General features: G+C 38.4%; 1 protein-coding gene and 1 pseudogene across 7 annotated transcripts in view; one reads left to right on the plus strand and one right to left on the minus strand.

Annotated features, from left to right (window-relative positions):
* Positions 1-19,029, minus strand: part of Eea1 (early endosome antigen 1) — a 153,333-nt gene that overhangs the window by 92,022 nt on the left and 42,282 nt on the right. For 4 of the 7 annotated variants that reach the window (XM_074084111.1, XM_074084113.1, XM_074084109.1 and 1 more), the window contains exon 3: positions 9,399-9,524. The exons of the other annotated variants lie outside the window; for them this stretch is intronic. In XM_074084111.1, the coding sequence (XP_073940212.1) occupies positions 9,399-9,524 (126 nt within the window). The remainder of the gene's footprint in view (positions 1-9,398; positions 9,525-19,029) is intronic. 7 annotated transcript variants of the gene reach the window in all.
* LOC109698456 (AN1-type zinc finger protein 2A pseudogene) lies at positions 15,648-16,410 on the plus strand (annotated as a pseudogene).

Genomic DNA, 19,029 nt, shown 5'->3' on the forward strand with positions numbered 1-19,029 from the left:
ATGTGAAGGTCACTTAGCACGAGGGGTAGAAGGGCACTTAACACTAGGATGAAGTAGCATATAGAATTGCATATAACTGTATATGGCCTATATTTTTTCAATTTTATTGCCTCTGTAACCTGCTTGCAAGGGTACATAAGGTGAGACCCCTTTGTTCTCAGGGCTCAGCCTTTGGACACAAGTCTGTGCTGGCACAATAAAGCATTGCTTCCTTGCCTCAGAGTCCCATGTCTCTGTTCGAGTTTCCCATAACATTTCTTGGAGGCTCATTGCCAGGATTGTGAAGACCATGGTTTTTTCACCTCCCTTGTTGACAGGGTACATTCCCTGGACCACCTGGAGAAGTGATTCCCACCAGGCACCTGCAGACAGCTTGTTCCAGAGAAGGGACTTGCCCTCCCAGAAAGTCTGGGTGAGGGCCTATGATGCACAATGGAACCCAGTTAGATATAGGAACCAGTGTGGGGAGCACCACCCATCAGACTAGTAAGAATCCAGATTCAAATAATAGGCCTGCCTTTGGGAGACAGAAGGGGAGACTGATCACCTCCCAGAGACCCCTTAGTAACCCTATCTAGGGTGAAACCAGATCTCTCAGTTTTAGGGAGTGGGGTGAAAGCGTGTGAGACACCTCTGGGAATTAGGAAGATTGAGCTTTTCCTGGGATATAGCCACAACCAAGGTTAAGGTATAGGTAACAAAATTTCAGTTCCAAAGAGGGAGACTCACAAAAGAACAGATGGATCATCTACCATTCCACTGGATAGTCCTCTGGGCATAATTTTAAAGTTTCTTCATTTTTTTAGAGTGACACACACACACTCTAACTTGTGCGCGTGTGTGTCAATTTTTTTAAAGCATCAGGCAAAATTTAATTTGCTCCTGAAATTCCAGCTCACCTTATGCATACTTAAGGTGACATTTTTTTCTGGCATGCTTAATTTAAAAAACTTGAATGTGTGTGTGTGTGTGTGTGTGTGTGTGTGTGTGAGAGAGAGAGAGAGAGAGAGAGAATCTTCAAAATGGTTCTTAAACTGCTGTTATAAGGTTAATGTGATATTCAAGGTAACAAAAAACCAGGGTGTTTGTTTTAAAGATCTCTGTTATAAACTGCTTAAGTTTTTTACATATGAACATGTAAACATCTTCAGAATGTTTACATGTAAAAAAAAAATTATTACTCTGTTCTACTGCTACTTTTAAGAAAACTGGTTTTCATAGAAGGTAACACACATGCGCAAGAAATCAATGTGAGTCAATGCCCTGTATAGCTATCCTTATCTCAACCAGCAAAAACCCTTGTTCCTTCCTATTATACCTTATACTCTCTTCAACAAAATTAGAAATAAGGGCAAAATAGTTTCTGCTGGGTATTGAGGGGGTGGGGGGGGAGAGTGAGGGGGTGGAGTGGGTGGCAAGGGAGGGGGTGGGGGCAGGGGGGAGAAATGACCCAAACCTTGTATGCACATATGAATAAAAGAAAAAAAAGAAAAAGAAGCAAAAAAAAAAAAGGAGAAAAAGAAAACCAGTTTTCAAACTTACTTCAATCAGGTCTCACTAGGATACAGGCATTCAGGGGTTTACACTCTGGCTCAGACCAGAGGAGAAAAAAAAAAGAAAGAAAGAAAGAAAAGAGGGGCCACAGCCTCCTACAGGAATCTTAAAATTTGGGTAGTTAAAAATTGACCTTAGCCTGTTTCATTCTGTCATAAATAAACTCTGGGATTTAATTCTCTCTTATAATACATGGGTCTACTAACAAATAGGCTTTCCATAAATTGTTTTTATACAAAACATAATTTTAAGGTTGCTTTCTTTCTGGTTTTTTTCATACAAATATAATAAGTTAAAAGGGCTTATGAGTTATTTTCAATAATTTTTTAAAAAATAAAAGGTTTAAAAAAATTTAAGTGAAAGAAAGGGTAAAGACAAGCTCCCCCAGAAGATACGAAACAAGTTGTCACAAAGGTATAGAGTAAGTTGTCATGTTGTCATAAAAAGATGGAGCTTATAAATGCTTATGTAAGTGATTGAGTTGACTAAAATTCAGTTACATTAAAGGTTTTGTACGGTCAAAATTTAATGTACTGATGTTAAACCAAAACTTAATTCTCTAAGCTCATAACAACAAGGTTGTCTTAAAATATTGTTCTTGATAACATTTATAAAAAACTGTCTTAAAATGGTTTTTGTTTTGTCAAGATAACTGTCGGGAATTTTTGGTGCTACAGGTTAATCCACAAATTTATCAAGACAACAAGAGTTTATTAAAACACAGAGAGGCAAGAGGCAGCTGAGACAGGGAGTGCTGTTGCACTGATATGAGGGTTGAGACAGATTTACTTATGCAAAGCAAAGTAAAAAAAAAAAAGTGCACCCTCCAGATAAGATAAAGAAAAAAAAAACTCAAAAAGGAGCACTACACTGGAGGTCAAGACCTCCAGTTTTTATAGGAATCAACAGAGTGGAGATGTTAGTCCTCTCCTTCCACATGTCAGACAGAGGGAATTTTTAGCCTGGGATGGCCAGATTGGGCCTGTTTTTTTTTTTTTTTTTTTGGTGGTGGGGGAGCTCCATTGACTACAGGTTGGTAGGATCCTCCTGTATGTCATGAACCATGTGTTAATGTCAACAACCTGGGATGTGATGCCTTATCAACATCTGGGCCATGGTTCTTGGCCATTAGATTTCTTAACTCCACACTTAGTCCCCATAAATATTTACCTGTGTTCTCTGGTGATTTTTGTCAGGGTTTTGGCTACTGAGGTAACTGAGTCATGTTCATTTAAGAGTTGGCTTATGTAAAATTTTCTAGATGACCTCATGGTTAAACAACTGTTGTCATGGGTGATTCTAATGTAGTCAATATCCTAATATGTGACTGGGCTATTTGGGATCACTGACACCATTCCCCCCCCACCCCAACTGATGAGAAAAAGCTAAGGTTTTAATTCAAGAGCAAAAACTAAACTAATATAACTATATGTATCTATAATCTCTATAGAGCTGTTATGCTGTTGCTGGTTCCTATATACTAAATATATTTACGTCTTTCAAGCATATCAAGCTTTCTAAAATACAAAAGTTAATGGTAGTGATACACTGTTCTGTTAGTTGCTAAGTTGTCCATCAAGATTTTAACCATGGCTCTTTTAAGTTTTTGTCATTACAGTTCTGATCCTTCCGGGGCATTTACAATCAAGTCCATAAAAAATGACTCTAATGAGTACTTATGTATCAACCAGGTTAGCTTTTTAGACATCTGCTTTTGTTGAATTTTGTTTTGTATTGTTCTTGTCTAGAAGCCCACTGCCTAAGAGACACTCCTTCTAAGCCTCTTTGTTGCTTAAATTTGGCCAAAAGGGTCTAGTTGGCACTGACTCCTACCTGATCTGCTTGTTACTTCCTCCCCCACCCCCTGACATTGGACCAAAACCAAACAAACAAACAAAAATCCAGGAAAGACCAAATCCTCATGATGAGGAAAGAAAATGACCAATTGAGAAAGATCTTCAGTCTACAGTCATACCTCCCTGAACGCGCCTTATCTCATCTGGTCTCAGAAGCTAAGCAGGGTAGAGCCTGGTTAGTACTTGTATGGAAAAAAGATCTTCAAAGGAGACTGCTCAGAGACAAAAAGTTTGGAGACAAGGGGGGAAATGCCTCAAAGTTCAAATGGAGTCACTCGGGCCAGACCTCTCAAAAATAACCAAGGCTGAGAGGAATGAGGAAATGGTTCTCACATATGTGTGGCTATCTGGCATTAAAGCCCTTCCAGACACAAACTCTTAGTTTTTAGACAGGGTCTTTTACTTAAATACAGACAAAATGTCTATTTTTACTGGATCTAAACATGTCCTTTGATACTTAAAGATGGTGGTTTTAATTTCTTAAACAATGTGTTTTCTTGGACATACATGGTAATAATTGTTGCCATGGTAATTCTACTCCATTAAAAAAAAAAAAAAGAAACCAAAAGACATTGTCTGGGTAAAAGAATAAAATGTCCAACCATTAAAACCCCATTGGAGGGGCCCATTTGTTGTTACCTTGTCTATCTCCACTACAGATAAAGTAGCAAAAAGTGCTCCCTGGGTCCACCATAGCAGAGTAAATCCAGTCTCTCCCAACTGGGAGTGCATCCCTGATCCATCTTTTCTGTGTAAGATCACCCTCCGAAACATCAGCACCCTCCCTCAGCAGGACACTGCTTCCCAGGAAACAACAGGGGATCATGAACAAAGAGACGACAGCCCTGCTCTAGTCACTCCAGAAGCTGACTAGTCTACACAGGGCAGAAGCATGAAGAATCAACTAACAGAATAAATGAACTGTTTCTATGTCAGTAATTTTACTGTAATACATTATCACCCCTTATCTGTATCCATTACTGTAATTCTAACCCTAATCTTTGCCATAGGTTTGGCAGAAACCACCTATGATGACTGGACCCACGGTGAAGTTTTATTAGCTCTCTTCTACCTCTTTTGGACAGGGTACATAATTACTGTTTATTGTTACTGATGTGGTTTCCCTTCATGGTTCCAGAACCCTCATCCTGCGATCCATATATTCACATAACTCGATCGGGTCAGGGGGTTACGTGAACCTGCTTTATCACACTCATTTCTCCTGCCAAGGAACAGCCGTGGGGACCTACAGGTATAACAAAACTACCTATACTATTTGCCTGCAAGAGGGCCAATGCACTTGTTTCAATCCACAGTACTCCCCAAATGATGAATGGCTAGAAGTCAGGAGCTGCAACAATAAAGGTCATATAATTCAAAAGGTCCAGATCACCAATCTGAAACAGCCAGTGTCAAAACAGTTTGATGTGTGTGGGGCCTTAAAATGTGAATCAACTCACCTGTAAGCAGTAAGTAAGAAAGCACTAGTGGGAACCAGCTATCGCAGTACATGTGGAGGCCTATCTTGGGAAAAGGAGTACAGGTTCAGTGATAAATATATATGTGAGATAACCAAGACCTAGTGAATGTGCACTACCTTGCCCCAGCTGGAAATATGTCTCTTGGGCCACCCACAAAAGTAAAGATAAGACAGCACTCTTCAAAAGGGTGTCACTACCTCAGGGTGTCACTTAGGGGCCTGTAATCCTGTTAATTTTATCATCCTTGATCCAGAAGACCCTAAGTGGAGAAATGACCAGCAGACTGCCATATATATCTACAGGCAGGGCAAAAACCCGGGGACTATATTATACTTCAAAAGAATTACAGTCTCCCATAAAGCCTTGTCCAACCAGGTTTTTCACTCCTTCTGTGAAGAAATGAAAAGAACTGTGTCACCCATCTCCACTACTACCAGAAATCTGTTTCTAGAACTAGCAGACACTATAGCTCAATCTTTAAAAATCACTTCCTGCTATGTATGTGGGGGAACAAATATGGGGGATCAATGGCTTTGGGAGGCTATAGAGTTGGATCCCCATGAGCCCTATAATGATACAAGATACTCCCAGCGGGCTACTGGGGTTTGGCTTCTCAAAACCTCAATTACTGGAAAGAACTTGCCCAATGGAGAGGACAATTTAACACTTCCATTGTTAGCTTGACATGCCTGGGCCAAAAATTCTATAATGTAACCACCTGGAAAACCCAATGGTGGGGATCCCCAAACCACACTGAACCAAACCCCCATCACTTGTCCAATTTCTCTCATCTCCCAGAGGCCTGAAATGATGTCAATGCAGACATCAAATGCCGAGCCCCAAGTGAACTATACTGGATATGTGGGAAAACAGCCTGTGTTGTACTTCCCCCAAACAGGTCAGGATCTTGTGTGTTGGGGTCAATCCGTCCATCCTTCTTCCTACTCCCACATGCCAGGGGGGAACTCTTAGGAGCTCTAGTATACGAAAGCTGGGAAACCCAAAGAAAATAGTGTGCCTTACAAATTGGCAACTGGAAGGTTGACAAATGATCCCCTGAGCATATAATCTATTTTTACATTCCAGCCACCTGGGCACAGGATGGGTCTTGGGGGTACAGTACGCCCATCTATATGTTGAACCATATCATCAGGTTATAGGCTCTTGTCGAAACTGTAACTACTGAGACTGCAAGAGCCCTCAATTTATTGGCTGAGCAAAGTACTAAAATGCACAATGCCATCTATCAGAACCACTTGGCCTTAGACTATTTGCTAGCTTCTGAGGTAGGAGTTTGTGGAAAATTTAACCTAAGCAACTGCTACTTACAGATAGATGATGAAGGAAAAGTCAAAGAAGAAATCACAGACTGAGTGAGAAAAATCGCCCACATCCCAGTCCAGACTTGGAAAGGTTGGAACCCTGGAGAATTATTTGGAGGATGGTTTTCAACTTTTGGGGGGATTCAAAACCCTCATAAGTGTTATGCTTTTGATTTTAGCGGCTTGTCTGGTTTTGCCCTGCCTGTCCCCACTGATTGTAAGGTCTGTCTCCAGCCTCATCAAGGCCACAGTTGAAAGAAAAATGGCCCCCATGTAATGATGCTATGGAAATATAAACCCCTAAATCAAGATGATGCTCTTTGACCCTAGGTGGGTCCAAGCTTCAAAGACGGCAATGATGTAGCAGGGAGGAGGACCAGAGAGAAACAGACAGGCCTATGTTCTGATAAAGTAGCAGGGGGAAGGGATGGCATAGCAGAGAGATAAAACCTAAAGAATCCAAATGTGAAGAAGGTCATTTAGCACTAGGGGTAGAGGGCACTTAGCACTAGGATGAAGTAGCATATAGAATTGCATATAACCATATATGGGTTAAGCCTTGTTTTTTTAATTTTATTGCCTCTGTAACCTACTTGCAAGGGTACATAGGTGAGACTTGTTCTTGGGGCTCAGCCTTTGGACTCAAGTCAGCTGAGTCTGTGCTAGCATAATAAAGCATTGCTTCCTTGCCTCAGAGTCCTGTGTCTCTGTTCAAGTTTCCCATAACACCTTTGGACAATAGAATAATGAATGCTATTAGGCTGCAGAGGTGTTTGGTGTTCACAGTTGTCTTCGGAGTGAACAAATGCACCACCTCATGTTCATCTAGGTAGCGTTATTCTTTCTCCAAAACCATCTGCTATCTTCCATCGTGTTTCATAATGGCTCTACATTATGCTCAATCTGCCATTCTTAGAACTTCTTCCCAGTCACTGCTGTATAACACATCTGTCATGACTTTAGTGCAACAGCATATTAACACTGATAAGATTTAGCATGTCATTTTTTTTTGTGCCTGAAATTCTGCTAATAACTAGAAAGCAAATTACAGGGTGTTTTTCAGAAAATCTACATCCTCATTACACTATTTAATCTAAACAAGTTTAGCTTTTGACTATTGTCCCTGCTTCCAGCTTTTGACACTAGGTACCTTAAGAGTGCCAGAAAACTACTGATGACATTGAAGTATGTCATGTTGTCTTGAAGTTTCCACATATTATCATGTTAATACCTCAGAAAGAATTTGTTCATTCCTAAAAAGAAGCAATGTATATTTTGTTACAGACTATTCTACGTATGTGAATTTTTTCCATGATTAGAGCTTGCAGTTTAAGTAAAACTTAAAATTGGGGACATTTCTGATAAAAATAAAATTCTGTAAGATACATATGGCTCCTTCCCTTCTTAAATAGATGATATTAACCTTTGCTTAAAGTCTTAAGAGATAAAAATATTAATCGCCAAATGGATTTTTTTTCTGCTCCATTAATTCTGGCATGCCTCTTTAATTCATCTACATATATTTATACTTTTTCCTAGTCCTTGTTTTGCATTTCAACAATCTTTTCTAAAGATTCTTAGCATGCTCTTTTTAGGAATGTTAGGATGCTATGGATGGGAAGAGTAGATTATGAAGAGAAGTAAAGGTTTTTAAAACCATGACACTCATTTAAAGTAAAAGCAATAGAGTGCATGATCTTTTAGTTCATAGACTTTGTGATATTAATTCTGGACATGAGACTCCTTTATCATTTTTAAACTACATTTGAGAGAACCAAGGTTGCCAGAAAGGGACTGTTAGTTAACAATAAAGTACTAAAAATATCCAACTACATTTATTTCCCATAATCATTCCAAATTTATCACCAATTTCCAAAAACCATAATTCACTTAAAATTAAAAATAGTAACTTCCTTACTCTTAGAATTCAGTTACCTATAAATCCTTTCTTAGACCAAATACAGCTAAGAATCTAACTTGATATTCATTCCTATTGAGGAATGAAAATGCTGTTTTAGTTACAAGGAAAGCTCTAAAGTGACAGGTAAGTGAGATTTACTTTTGATTTTAGCTAATATGTAAAAAAGAAAAGTTGACCAACACATTCTGGAAGGAAGAAAACCAACAACATGCTAAATAGAGTTCCAAGAATCCTGATGCCTTCATCTTTACTTATACATTCCAACTAGTTTAATTGGTGCCATCAATGTTTCTCAGCACCCAAAAGAATATCTGATTTAATTGTACTTCTGTGAAGTTTTTTCTGAGTCCCTCACATGTTGAATTAGCCATTACACTCTTTTTCACAAATAACATCTATCAAAGAACATTCCTGGGGTAGACATCATCTTTTTCACTTTTTTCTCTCCATTGTCTACCAAAATACCTGCTACATAAAAGTGAGTTTGTGAGATTTTTTCTTATATACACAATTTCTTCATTGAAAAACAGTAAGTCACAGTTTCTGGTCTTTCTTAGCATTAAAGTTTCATTCTTTTATAAGATTTGTAGAAGAATAAATATTCCTGCTTTTCTCTTTGCTTTTACAATATCTTAGTGGTCTTCAAAGGATATATCAGGATAATCTGAGAAATTCTTTCCAGCCTAAAATTTCTTTCTCTCAGCCTTTGTATGCACTAGCCCCATCCTAGAGAAATATCTTGGGGGTGATCCACTGTTACAGATGAAAGGGTGTCATCTGTCACCACCCTTAGGTCTGAAGAGTTAAAACATGCAGACAGTCTTAGGTTCAGATTCTAATGCTATCTAGTTTCCCAAATAAGGACAGTAACTGTTCACACACAAAGTCCTCTTTCTATGTAAGACTGAAGAATCTTAACCTAAAACACTTTAATAATTCATTAATAAAACTCTAATAAAGTAATACAAATGTTGAAATAATATCACTTTATATTTCAAGTTTCATGGTGAAATTTATGTAAAACGTTAACTTAAACTTTTATATTTATTCTCAAGTTCATGAAAAGACAGCTGCAAACAGTAAGAGGAAGCAAGCAGATGACCTGAGCCTCTTTTCCTTATTGAGCCTTCATTTAAGCATGCATAATTAAAGCAATCCATATTCCCTTGTAGCATAAAAGAAAACCAACACCAATGCAGGGAAAAATAATGCTATTTTGAGCAACCCATAACCAAACTGCTAAGACAAAATACACAGGACCCACAGTAACACTGGCGTCATTAAGAAGTTCCTGTCCTCTTGTTTCATTTTCAGCGTGTACTTTCTGGTAATGGTCCGACAAATCAACAGCAGTTATACATCTTTTCATACATAATGGGCAGATGAAACCCTGTGAAATAACAACTTTTAGAAGGATGTACATTAAAAGTTCTTTATAAAACAAAATTAAACATGAGAACAGATACAACAGGAAAATAATTAGCATTTCTCTTTTTAGGATATGTAAAGGAAACTTTAAAGTAGTAACTGTACAAAAGATGAAAGAGTCATCCAAAGTAGTACTTCTAAAATTAGTTTCTAGTCTCACACTATAAATTTTCATTGGCTCTTTTTTTTTTATTATGGTACATAGTTGCTTTGGATGGAATATTCTTTTGTTTATGATACCTTTTAATTTTTTTATTCATGATACTTGGTGCTTACTTATCTGAGACTATTACTGCCAAATTAGCTTTTACTATATATCAAGAAATTACTGGTAGACAAAAATATCTTTTTGTGATATATGTGCTCAACAAAGAAGTTGTCTTAATGTAAGTAATTTTTAGTTGTTTCCATAATTCACCAGCCTAAGATCTCATTCTTCCCCATATCCATAATTCCCATTAGATGATCCTTCCTACTAATTTTTTGAACTAAACAAAATCATTTTAAAGCAATCTCTCAAATTCCCTATACCTAACAATATCTAAACTTTAAAATGTGGGCTGTATTTGAACTATGGTTTGAAGCTCTGTCAGATAAGAACAGTAAAAGATGGGAGAATAAGAGAATTGAGAGCATTAAGGACAAAGTGAATAAACAAAATGTAATGGTAAAGACAAAAGGTTATAGCATTGAGTTGTTTTTTTTTCTTTTATTCATATGTGCATACAATGTTTGAGTCATTTCTCCCCCCTTCCCTCCATCCCCTCCCTTACCACCTCCCCCGCCCCGCTCCTCCCCACCCCCTCACTACCAGGCAGAAACTATTTTGCCCTTATCTCTAATTTTGTTATAGAGAGAATATAAGCAATAATAAGAAGGACCAAGGGCTTTTCCTAGTCAAGATAAGGATAGCTATACAGGGAGTTGACTTGCATTGCTTTCCTGTACATGTGTGTTACCTTCTAAATTAATTCTTCTTGAACTAACCTTTTCTCTAGTTCCTGGTCCCCTTCTCCTGTTGGCCTCTGTCGCTTTAAAGTATCTGCATTAGTTTCTCTGCATTGAGGGCAAGAAATGCTATCTAGTTTTTTGGGTGTCTTACCTATCCTCATACCTCCCTTGTGTGCTCTCACTTTATCATGTGATCGAAGTCCAATCCCCTTGTTGTGTTTGCCCTTGATCTAATGTCTGCATATGAGGGAGAACATACAATTTTTGGTCTTTTGGGCCAGGCTAACCTCACTCAGAATGATGTTCTCCAGTTCCATCCGTTTACTTGCAAATGATAAGATTTCATTCTTCTTAATAGCTGCATAAAATTCCACTGTGTATAAATACCACATTTTCTTAATCCATTCATCAGTAGTGGAGCATCTTGGCTGTTTCCATAACTTGACTATTGTGAATAGTGCTGCAATAAACATGGGTATGCAAGTGCCTTTGGAGTAACCTGTGTCACATTCCTTTGGGTATATCCCCAAGAGTGGTATTGCTGGATCATATGGTAGATCTATGTTTAGATTTTTAAGATGCCTCCAAATTTTTTTCCAGAGTGGTTGTACTAGTTTGCATTCCCATCAGCAGTGTAAAAGGGTTCCTTTTTCCCTGCATCCTCGCCAACACCTGTTGTTAGTAATAACATTGAATTTTGATAACAAAAATAGATGTGATAACCTTCAGGAAATCACTTTCTTAAGTGTCAGTTTCCAAGTCTATAAAATGGAACTAATATAACACCTATTCTTCTAGAGTTATTGTGAATATAAACTTCTTCATACAGTGACAGAGACTTTGTAAGTGCTCAACAAATATTAACTATCAGTAGATATATGCTTAGAGATTAAAGGAAGCCAGGAAAAGACCAAGAGATAAGAAAAAAAAATAGCAAGTAAAAACCTGGATTACTCAGAAGGCCAAAGAAATTAAGAGTGAAAAAATGAGAAAGAATTTTTGAGAGGATAGATAATTATGGTAAAGAATAAGGAGATATTTTAATGTTTCAGGTGAAGCCACTCTGCCTGGTGATAAAGAAAAAGGTACTACCATGGAAATTAGTAGCTACAAGAGGTAATAAAAGATTGTTGGCACTAGTAACATTAGGAACTAGGGATCTAAGATGTTCCTTTAGTCACTAAAGTCACATAGGATAACAGCAACAAAAAAGATGAAGACTACAAATAAGGTTCCAAAGAACAACAATGTCAGGGTGGCAATTAAGAGTTAGGCTTGGGCTTGAATACTGATTCACACCACTTCAAGTAGCTGTGCAACCTTTAATTTCCTCATCTATTAACTGGTATAACAATACCACTTACTTCATACAGATCTCATGACAATTAAATGAGAAGACATGTAATGATTTGGATATGAATTGTCCCCCAAAAAGGCTCATGTATTAAAGACTTGGTTCCCACCTGGTGATGCTACTGAGAGGCGACTGGGTCAAGAGGATGCTAACTTCATCAATGGATTACTCCACTGATAAGCCCACAGATGAAGGGGCAATTAGGAAGTGGAGCCTCGTTGGAGTTACTAGGTCAGTTGGGGGTGTGTCTGTTTTGTCCCTGGCCCTTTTCATCTCTCTCTCTCTGTCTCTCTCTCTCTCTCTTTCTCAATCTACCTCTGGCTGCCATGAAGTATGCAGCTTTGCTCTGCAAAGTACTCTCACCATGATGTTCTGTCTCAACACAAGCCCATAGCAATGAGGCTACATGAGCACAGACTGAAAGTGTGAGCCAAAATAAGCCCTTCCTCCCCTATATTGTTTATCTCAGGTCTTTGTCACAGCAATGAAAAGCTATATAACACAACGTGGAAAGAACTTACCATAGTACTTGGTACAAAGGAAACATTAAGCGAATGTTAGCTATCATTACACTCATTATTCCTTTTGTTAATAGCCCTCATGGGATATCATCCAAAGTATTAAAATAAGGAACATAAATACATTTTTTAACTAATGAAAGTTGTCTTCTTAAAAACAATAGTCCCAAGTGCTAGAACTACAGAATAATACTTTCTTTAAAGGTGTCTTTTGGGTTTTTTTGCTACCATTACTTTATAGTTTCTCTCATTTTAGACCTACTTGTTCACTGTAAGCTTCCATACCCAATTATTCAATAATTCACCCAAAAAAGTGTTTACTTCTGTTACAGCTACTATGATATTGTGCTGAAGACACAATGGCAGAAAAGACACACTCCTCACCCTCAAGAAGCTTACAGGCTTCTTGAATACATTTTATACCCCACTAATCAGAAAATTCTATTAGATCTATGTCCAGAGTATATCCAGAATCTCAGCAGCTCTGCTATTATCACCCTGATCCAAACTACCATCAATTGTACACAGATCACTGCCATAGCCACCTAACACTGTCTATACTTCTACCCTACCCCACTAACAGTTTACTTTCAACACAGCAGCTAGAGTACCCGGGACTAAATGTATATCAAATCTTATCACTTCCCTGCTCAAAACTCTCCAATGGCTTCCTACCTCATTAAGAAACACTACAGTGTGTACAAGACTTATAAGGCCTACAAGAAGTAGACCTATCTCACTGAGTCATTCTCTCTGTCTCTCACTGTGCCAGAGATACACTGGCCTACTGACTGCTTTTCAACAAGCTAAACATGCTGCTACTTTAGAGAATTTCTACTTGTTCCATATGCCTGGAACATCACTTGCCTCAGAAATCTACTTGACTACTTTCCTGACCTCCTTCAGTTCTTTCTCAGATTCCACTTCTCAAGGAAGTTTTCACTGGTAACTACATGAAACAGCAGCTGACCAAAACACTTTCTAGACCTCCTTCCCTGATTTATTTTCTCAATAATACAAATTATCTACCCTGGTAGATTTTAAGTACATTTTGGTTTTTGGCTGTTTCTACCTACTTAAATGTAAGGTCTATTAGGATAAAGTTGTTTTTGTTTTTTAGTATTTTTTTCACTGTTGTATCTCGAGCATACAGAACAGTATCTAGTATCTGGTAATCAGTAAATGAATGAATTTCAGAATAATAAGCATAACCAAAAGGATAGAGAATAGGATTTCATACCAGCACATGCAAAAAGCATCTATCTCACAATTGAGTCAAGGAAAGTTTACTGGAAAAAGTAGTATCTGCAAAAAAACCTGAAGGATATCAAATGTTAATCAGGCAAAAACAAAATAAGAGCAATACTATGATGTGAATGTTTGTGTGCTACCCCCAAATTCCTATGTTGAAATCCTAACCCCCAAGGTCAGGATCTGAGAGGTAGGCCCATCTGGGAGGTGACTAGGTCATGAAGACAGAGTCCTCAAGAATCAGATTAGTGCCTAAGGGAACCCTTTCACCCATTCTTCCATAAGAGAATACTGGGAGGCACCACCTACAAATCAGGAAAAAGACCTTCAACAAATATCAAATCTCTTGATGTCTTGATCTACCTGTGCCTCCAGAACTTCAAGAACTTAGTCCAAATGACTAAGACAAACAACTAAGACATAAAGATTAGCTTATGCAAAAACCCAGACATAGGAAAAGTGCAATACGTCTGGACTAAAGAGCATAAAGATGACGTTAGAAGAAATAAAAAGATATAGTGGGCTGAGAATGTAGCTAAGTGGTAGAGCATTTGCTAGCAAACCTGAGACACTGGGTTCAATTCCCAGAACCACCAAAAAATAAAGAAATAAAGCTATAGAGGTGAGCAGAGAGCAGATCACAAAACGATTAATTTTAAAACCTTCTGGAATAAGCTAAAGAGTTTAGACCTTATTCTACAAAAAAAAAATTAACCAGAAGCCATTAACCTGGCTTTTAACCAGGAGGTTAAAATGAGGTGAGAGGAGACAGATGGGTTAACACTGGAGAAAAGGAAGACAACTACAATAATCTATGTAAAAGTTAATACTTGATGGCAATCTAAGTTAAGGTAGTGAAAACTAAAATAGGACTAAATTACCACTAAAGCCCTTAAGATGTAAAAAGTTCTCTGAGGAAGTGGCAACTGAACTAAACTTAAATAAATTTTTAAAGAAAGTAACCAGTCAGTTACAGAGTCAGGAGAAAAGGTTCCAGGTAAAGAAATCAGGTAAAAAAGACTCTTAACTACAGTCCTTTTGTGTCTAAAGGGAAAAAAGACAAGAGTAGCCAATGTCAACCAAGCAATAAGAGGAAAAGGAAATGAGATGTGACAGGTTAGGCACAGCCCCTACAATGCAGAGCTCTGAAGATCATGATAAAGTACACTGGACTCGTCTGCCTAACAGGAAACCAGTGAAGATTTTAATCAAAGGAGTGACCTGATCTGATTACAATTCCTATTGTTCTTTAGAGAAATGAACATAAAGCAACAAGGATAAAATATTCTTATGGTAGTTTAGGTGAGAAACAGTGGTGGCAGCAGAAATTAGAAAAAAGGGCAAAATTCAAGATATATTTTGGAGGCTAATATGAATAGGAATTATTCATGAATTGAATATGGCAGATAAAAGAAGAACCTAGTTTGCTCCTAAATCTTTAGCTTAAGAATAAGTTTCCACCTAAAGAATCTGGGGAAAAAAATGAGCAAACTAAATTCAAAGCTAATAGATGAAGGCAATTAAAGAGCAGAAATTAACAAAAGAGTAAAAAAATAGAAAAAATTAACAAAGTCAAAAGTCAGTTCTTTCAAAGAGTAATAAATGGGTGAGTTCCAACAAGTAAAATCAAGACAGAGAAAATACCAATTGCTAATATCCTGGAATATCACCACAGGTCCTACTTACACTTATGACACTAAATTCAACACCTTAGATGAAATGACAAATTCCAAGATACAACTCATCAAAACTAATCCAAAAAAAAATAAAAAATCTAAGTAATTCCAGTATCTATCAATGGAATTCAATACATAATCAAAACATTTCCTACAAAGAAAGGTCCAAACCCAGGTAATTTTACTGGTGAATTCTAGCAAACATTCAAGATATGATTAACAAATTCACATACTTTTTTTCCTACTACTGGGGTTTAAACTCAGGACCTCACATTTGCTAGGCAGATACTCTATCACTTGAGCCACTCTGCCAGCCCAATGAAGTCTTTCAGAAAATGGCGGTAGAGGAGTGAGGATACCATAATACCGCACTTTCTGTGGGTGTGAGAGGGCCTCAGACATTTTGTGGCTCCCAGTGCCTGTGCCATTGTTCTTACCTTGGAGAGGGTCAACATTTTTCCATATCTGCCATCTTCCCCAAACCCCCCACAGATGCTTGGGTCACCTAACAAGAGCCAGGTGATACTTAATTGCCACCTGGGTTTTGAACACTGTTTTCATAATAGTTTCCTGATTTGGAGAAGCATTGTTCAGAAAACACTCGCAAGCAACTAGATTTTCTTCCAGTAAAATGTGATGCATGTAACCAAGATTTCTATAAAGATTTTTTTGCCTCTGCTGCCCATGAGTGTCCCTTCAAGTTCAAGAAGGATGTTCAGGTCCCTGTATGTCCACTGTATAATGTCCCCATTCCTGTAAGGAAGAAAAGATACCAGACACAGTGGTTGGCAAACACATGGACAGGGACTGTTCATATCATCCTGGGAAGAAGAGAAAGAAAGTAAGCAGGTGTTCACATACCCATACTCAAAAGAGGGGTGGAAGAAGAAGATGCAGTATCTGGCTTGTGCACAATGCCAAGGCAACTTCAGCATTTAACACAGACATCCTCTGGACCACAGCTGTAGACCTGGGAGATGCTCTCCCAGCAGAGAAGTATTAAATGCCAGAGCTTCTAAGCCTAAGCCAACAGGAGCTTTAAGTACTCTGTCTTCCAGTTGGCTGACTCAGCAGCTTAGGTGGAACATAAAGCAATGATGTGACCATCTGTCCCTCATCTGACATCACTTTGCTTCTGCACTGTCTCACTCCTTACATGACTCATCCTTGGCACTTTCATGTTTTCATGGCTCAGTCTGAAACTGAGACATTTCCAAAAGGACATACAGATATTTGGCAGAACAGGCATCAGAAAGCTGCTAAGTGATACTCCAAGGTGGGTTATGTTGTCATAACAACAAAAACGCAGTGATTTCAGGAGTAGAGGATCTGAGTGCCTGGTGGGACAGCTCTGCCCTGGGCTGAGCCAGCTCAGAGCTCAGTCTTCTGGGAGATTCTGTTGTTTAACCAAAGGCCACTTGCCATAGCTCTGGGGTCTTCCCCATGAGGCTTCTTAATGAGGTAGCTTTCTGCGCCCCAACAAGGAGAGGGACCTCACCTTCCTTGTGAAAGGTCTTTGCCCAGGGTGGCCCCCAGTCCACTCACAGTCCAAGAGAACATGAGTCCATCCTGTACCCATCTCTGACTCTAAGGGCCAGGACTGCTTTGAGGAAGGACATGTGTTTGGCCTGCTGTGTGCCATCTGCCATAACTGACTTTTAAGTTATGAGCTGGTTATGACACAGCTCATTTGTACCTTGGTATGATTTCAATGCCAAGAAGAAAGTCACAAAATGCCAGCTGTTCAAGATGAAGCTCTGTCCAATATTGAAAAAATAGAAACTTCCATGAGTAATTTAAAACTATAACAGCGCCCTTGAGTCCTGGAAGTTATAAGGGCTGGTTCTATGGTTTCAAAGAATAGAAAACCCAAGCAGAAGGCAGAGCATGAGGACAGCAGGGTGTGCAGCCCACAGCCTTTCATGGTTCAGATGATGAGAAAGTGTGGCCTTCACAGCCTGACACCATTTCTACCACCAGCCATGAATTTATTCAGCAAGGAACATGTTTAGGAGGCTTGGTGGTATAGATTCTAGCATAGATTCCAGTATTAAATGCACAATGACTACCTCAGTGGGGCCAGTACTCTCATTTCCCAGTATCTTGGGTAACAGGGATGAGCTGAGAGCCAGCACAGTTGGTCCTGACCTTACATGGCCCTGACATCCTGTCGAGACAGCTCAGTGTGCCAGGGTTAAATCCCAGCAGCTATCTTGCTTTCTGGTTTTGTAGCTTCTAAATATAATGGAGAGGAGGGTGCATTTAGTTTCTTGTCGACACATGGTTGGCTGGCACATTTTTGTGCTCTTATTCAGTGCACCTGTCATAGGCCAGTGACTCTCCAGCGCTGGCACACATCAGAACAGTGCCAACTCCTCACAGTCCTGGGCTATCCACTGTTTCTGACTCCGAGTCTGGGTGTATTTGGGATTTGCACTTAGAAAAGCTCAAGGTGATGCTGTTGGTCTGGGACACATGGAGACAAGCCACTCTTTTGTACCTCGGCTATCTAGCACAGCAGCAACTAGGCACACTGGCAATGGACATTCAAAATGCAGCTGGTGCAACTTAACTTTTAAGTTCAAAGCTTCTTGGTTCAGTTACAAAACATTTCAGTGCATTAGGAACTTGGGTGTATAAATCTATTTTGTAACTTAATTTTGTGAAGAATATAGAAATATATATTTCTGCTGAAATTTTAATGCCCAAATTGAGACAAATCCAAATTTAAACAAATTCAAATTGAGAATCTATTGATTCTGTTTTGAAAACAATACAAATAAATGTGACTATCATTGTGAAAAAATGTTGTTTACATGTTGAAATAGCGTATTTTACATATATTTGATTAGTAAAACATTAAAAGTTAAAAAGAAAATAGAGAAAGAAATACTTCCTTATTTATGAGGCCAGCATAACCCTGATACTAAAAGCTGACAAAAATATTTCAAAAAAAAGAAAATTACAGATCAATATTTTTCATGAACAAATACAAACATCCTCAAAAAAATTAACAAATGATATCCAGAAATACATTCAAATAGTAGTAATAACACATAACAATCAAGTGCAGTCTATCCTAAGAATACAAAAGTACAACAATATTCAAAAAAAAAATCAATGTAATTTACACATTAACAGAACAAAGGAGAGAAATCATATCATATGAAAAAAGCATTTGGCAATACGCAAAATGCATTCAAAAGTAAAAAGGATGGAGAAGGAGAAGGGAAAGGAGATGTGGAGAAAGAGAGAAAGAAAAGCTCTCAGAAAACCAGGAATAACAAACTTCTTTAAGGTGATAGAGAGAAAAAGAAAAAAGAAAAAAAAAAAAAAACTATGGCTAGCATCATTCTCAATGGTAAAAGCCTTAAATACTAGTTCTCTAAATTCAGCAAAAAAGCAAGATACTTGCTCTCCTCATAACTAAAATTAAGTCCCTTTATTGTGCACTGCCTTGATATATGGGGAAATGAGAAGGAGGGCCTCAAATGCCCTACCCACAAGTTCTTCTCCCCACTATGCTCTAGCAAATAAGCCCTCCTAGTGAAACAACCCTCCTTATCACAGGGACCAGACACAGTGCCTGCTTTTTCCTGAGTAGTGGGTTTTAGTTCTCTGCCAGCCCATGGAATTATTCAAACAAAATCCAATCATATCCTCCTATAGGAACCAGACAGCACCCCACCCTCTTCATACTACAAAGCCTGCCTCCCA

Source organism: Castor canadensis, chromosome 8, assembly GCF_047511655.1.
Source record: "Castor canadensis chromosome 8, mCasCan1.hap1v2, whole genome shotgun sequence".
Classification (NCBI taxonomy): domain Eukaryota; kingdom Metazoa; phylum Chordata; class Mammalia; order Rodentia; family Castoridae; genus Castor; species Castor canadensis.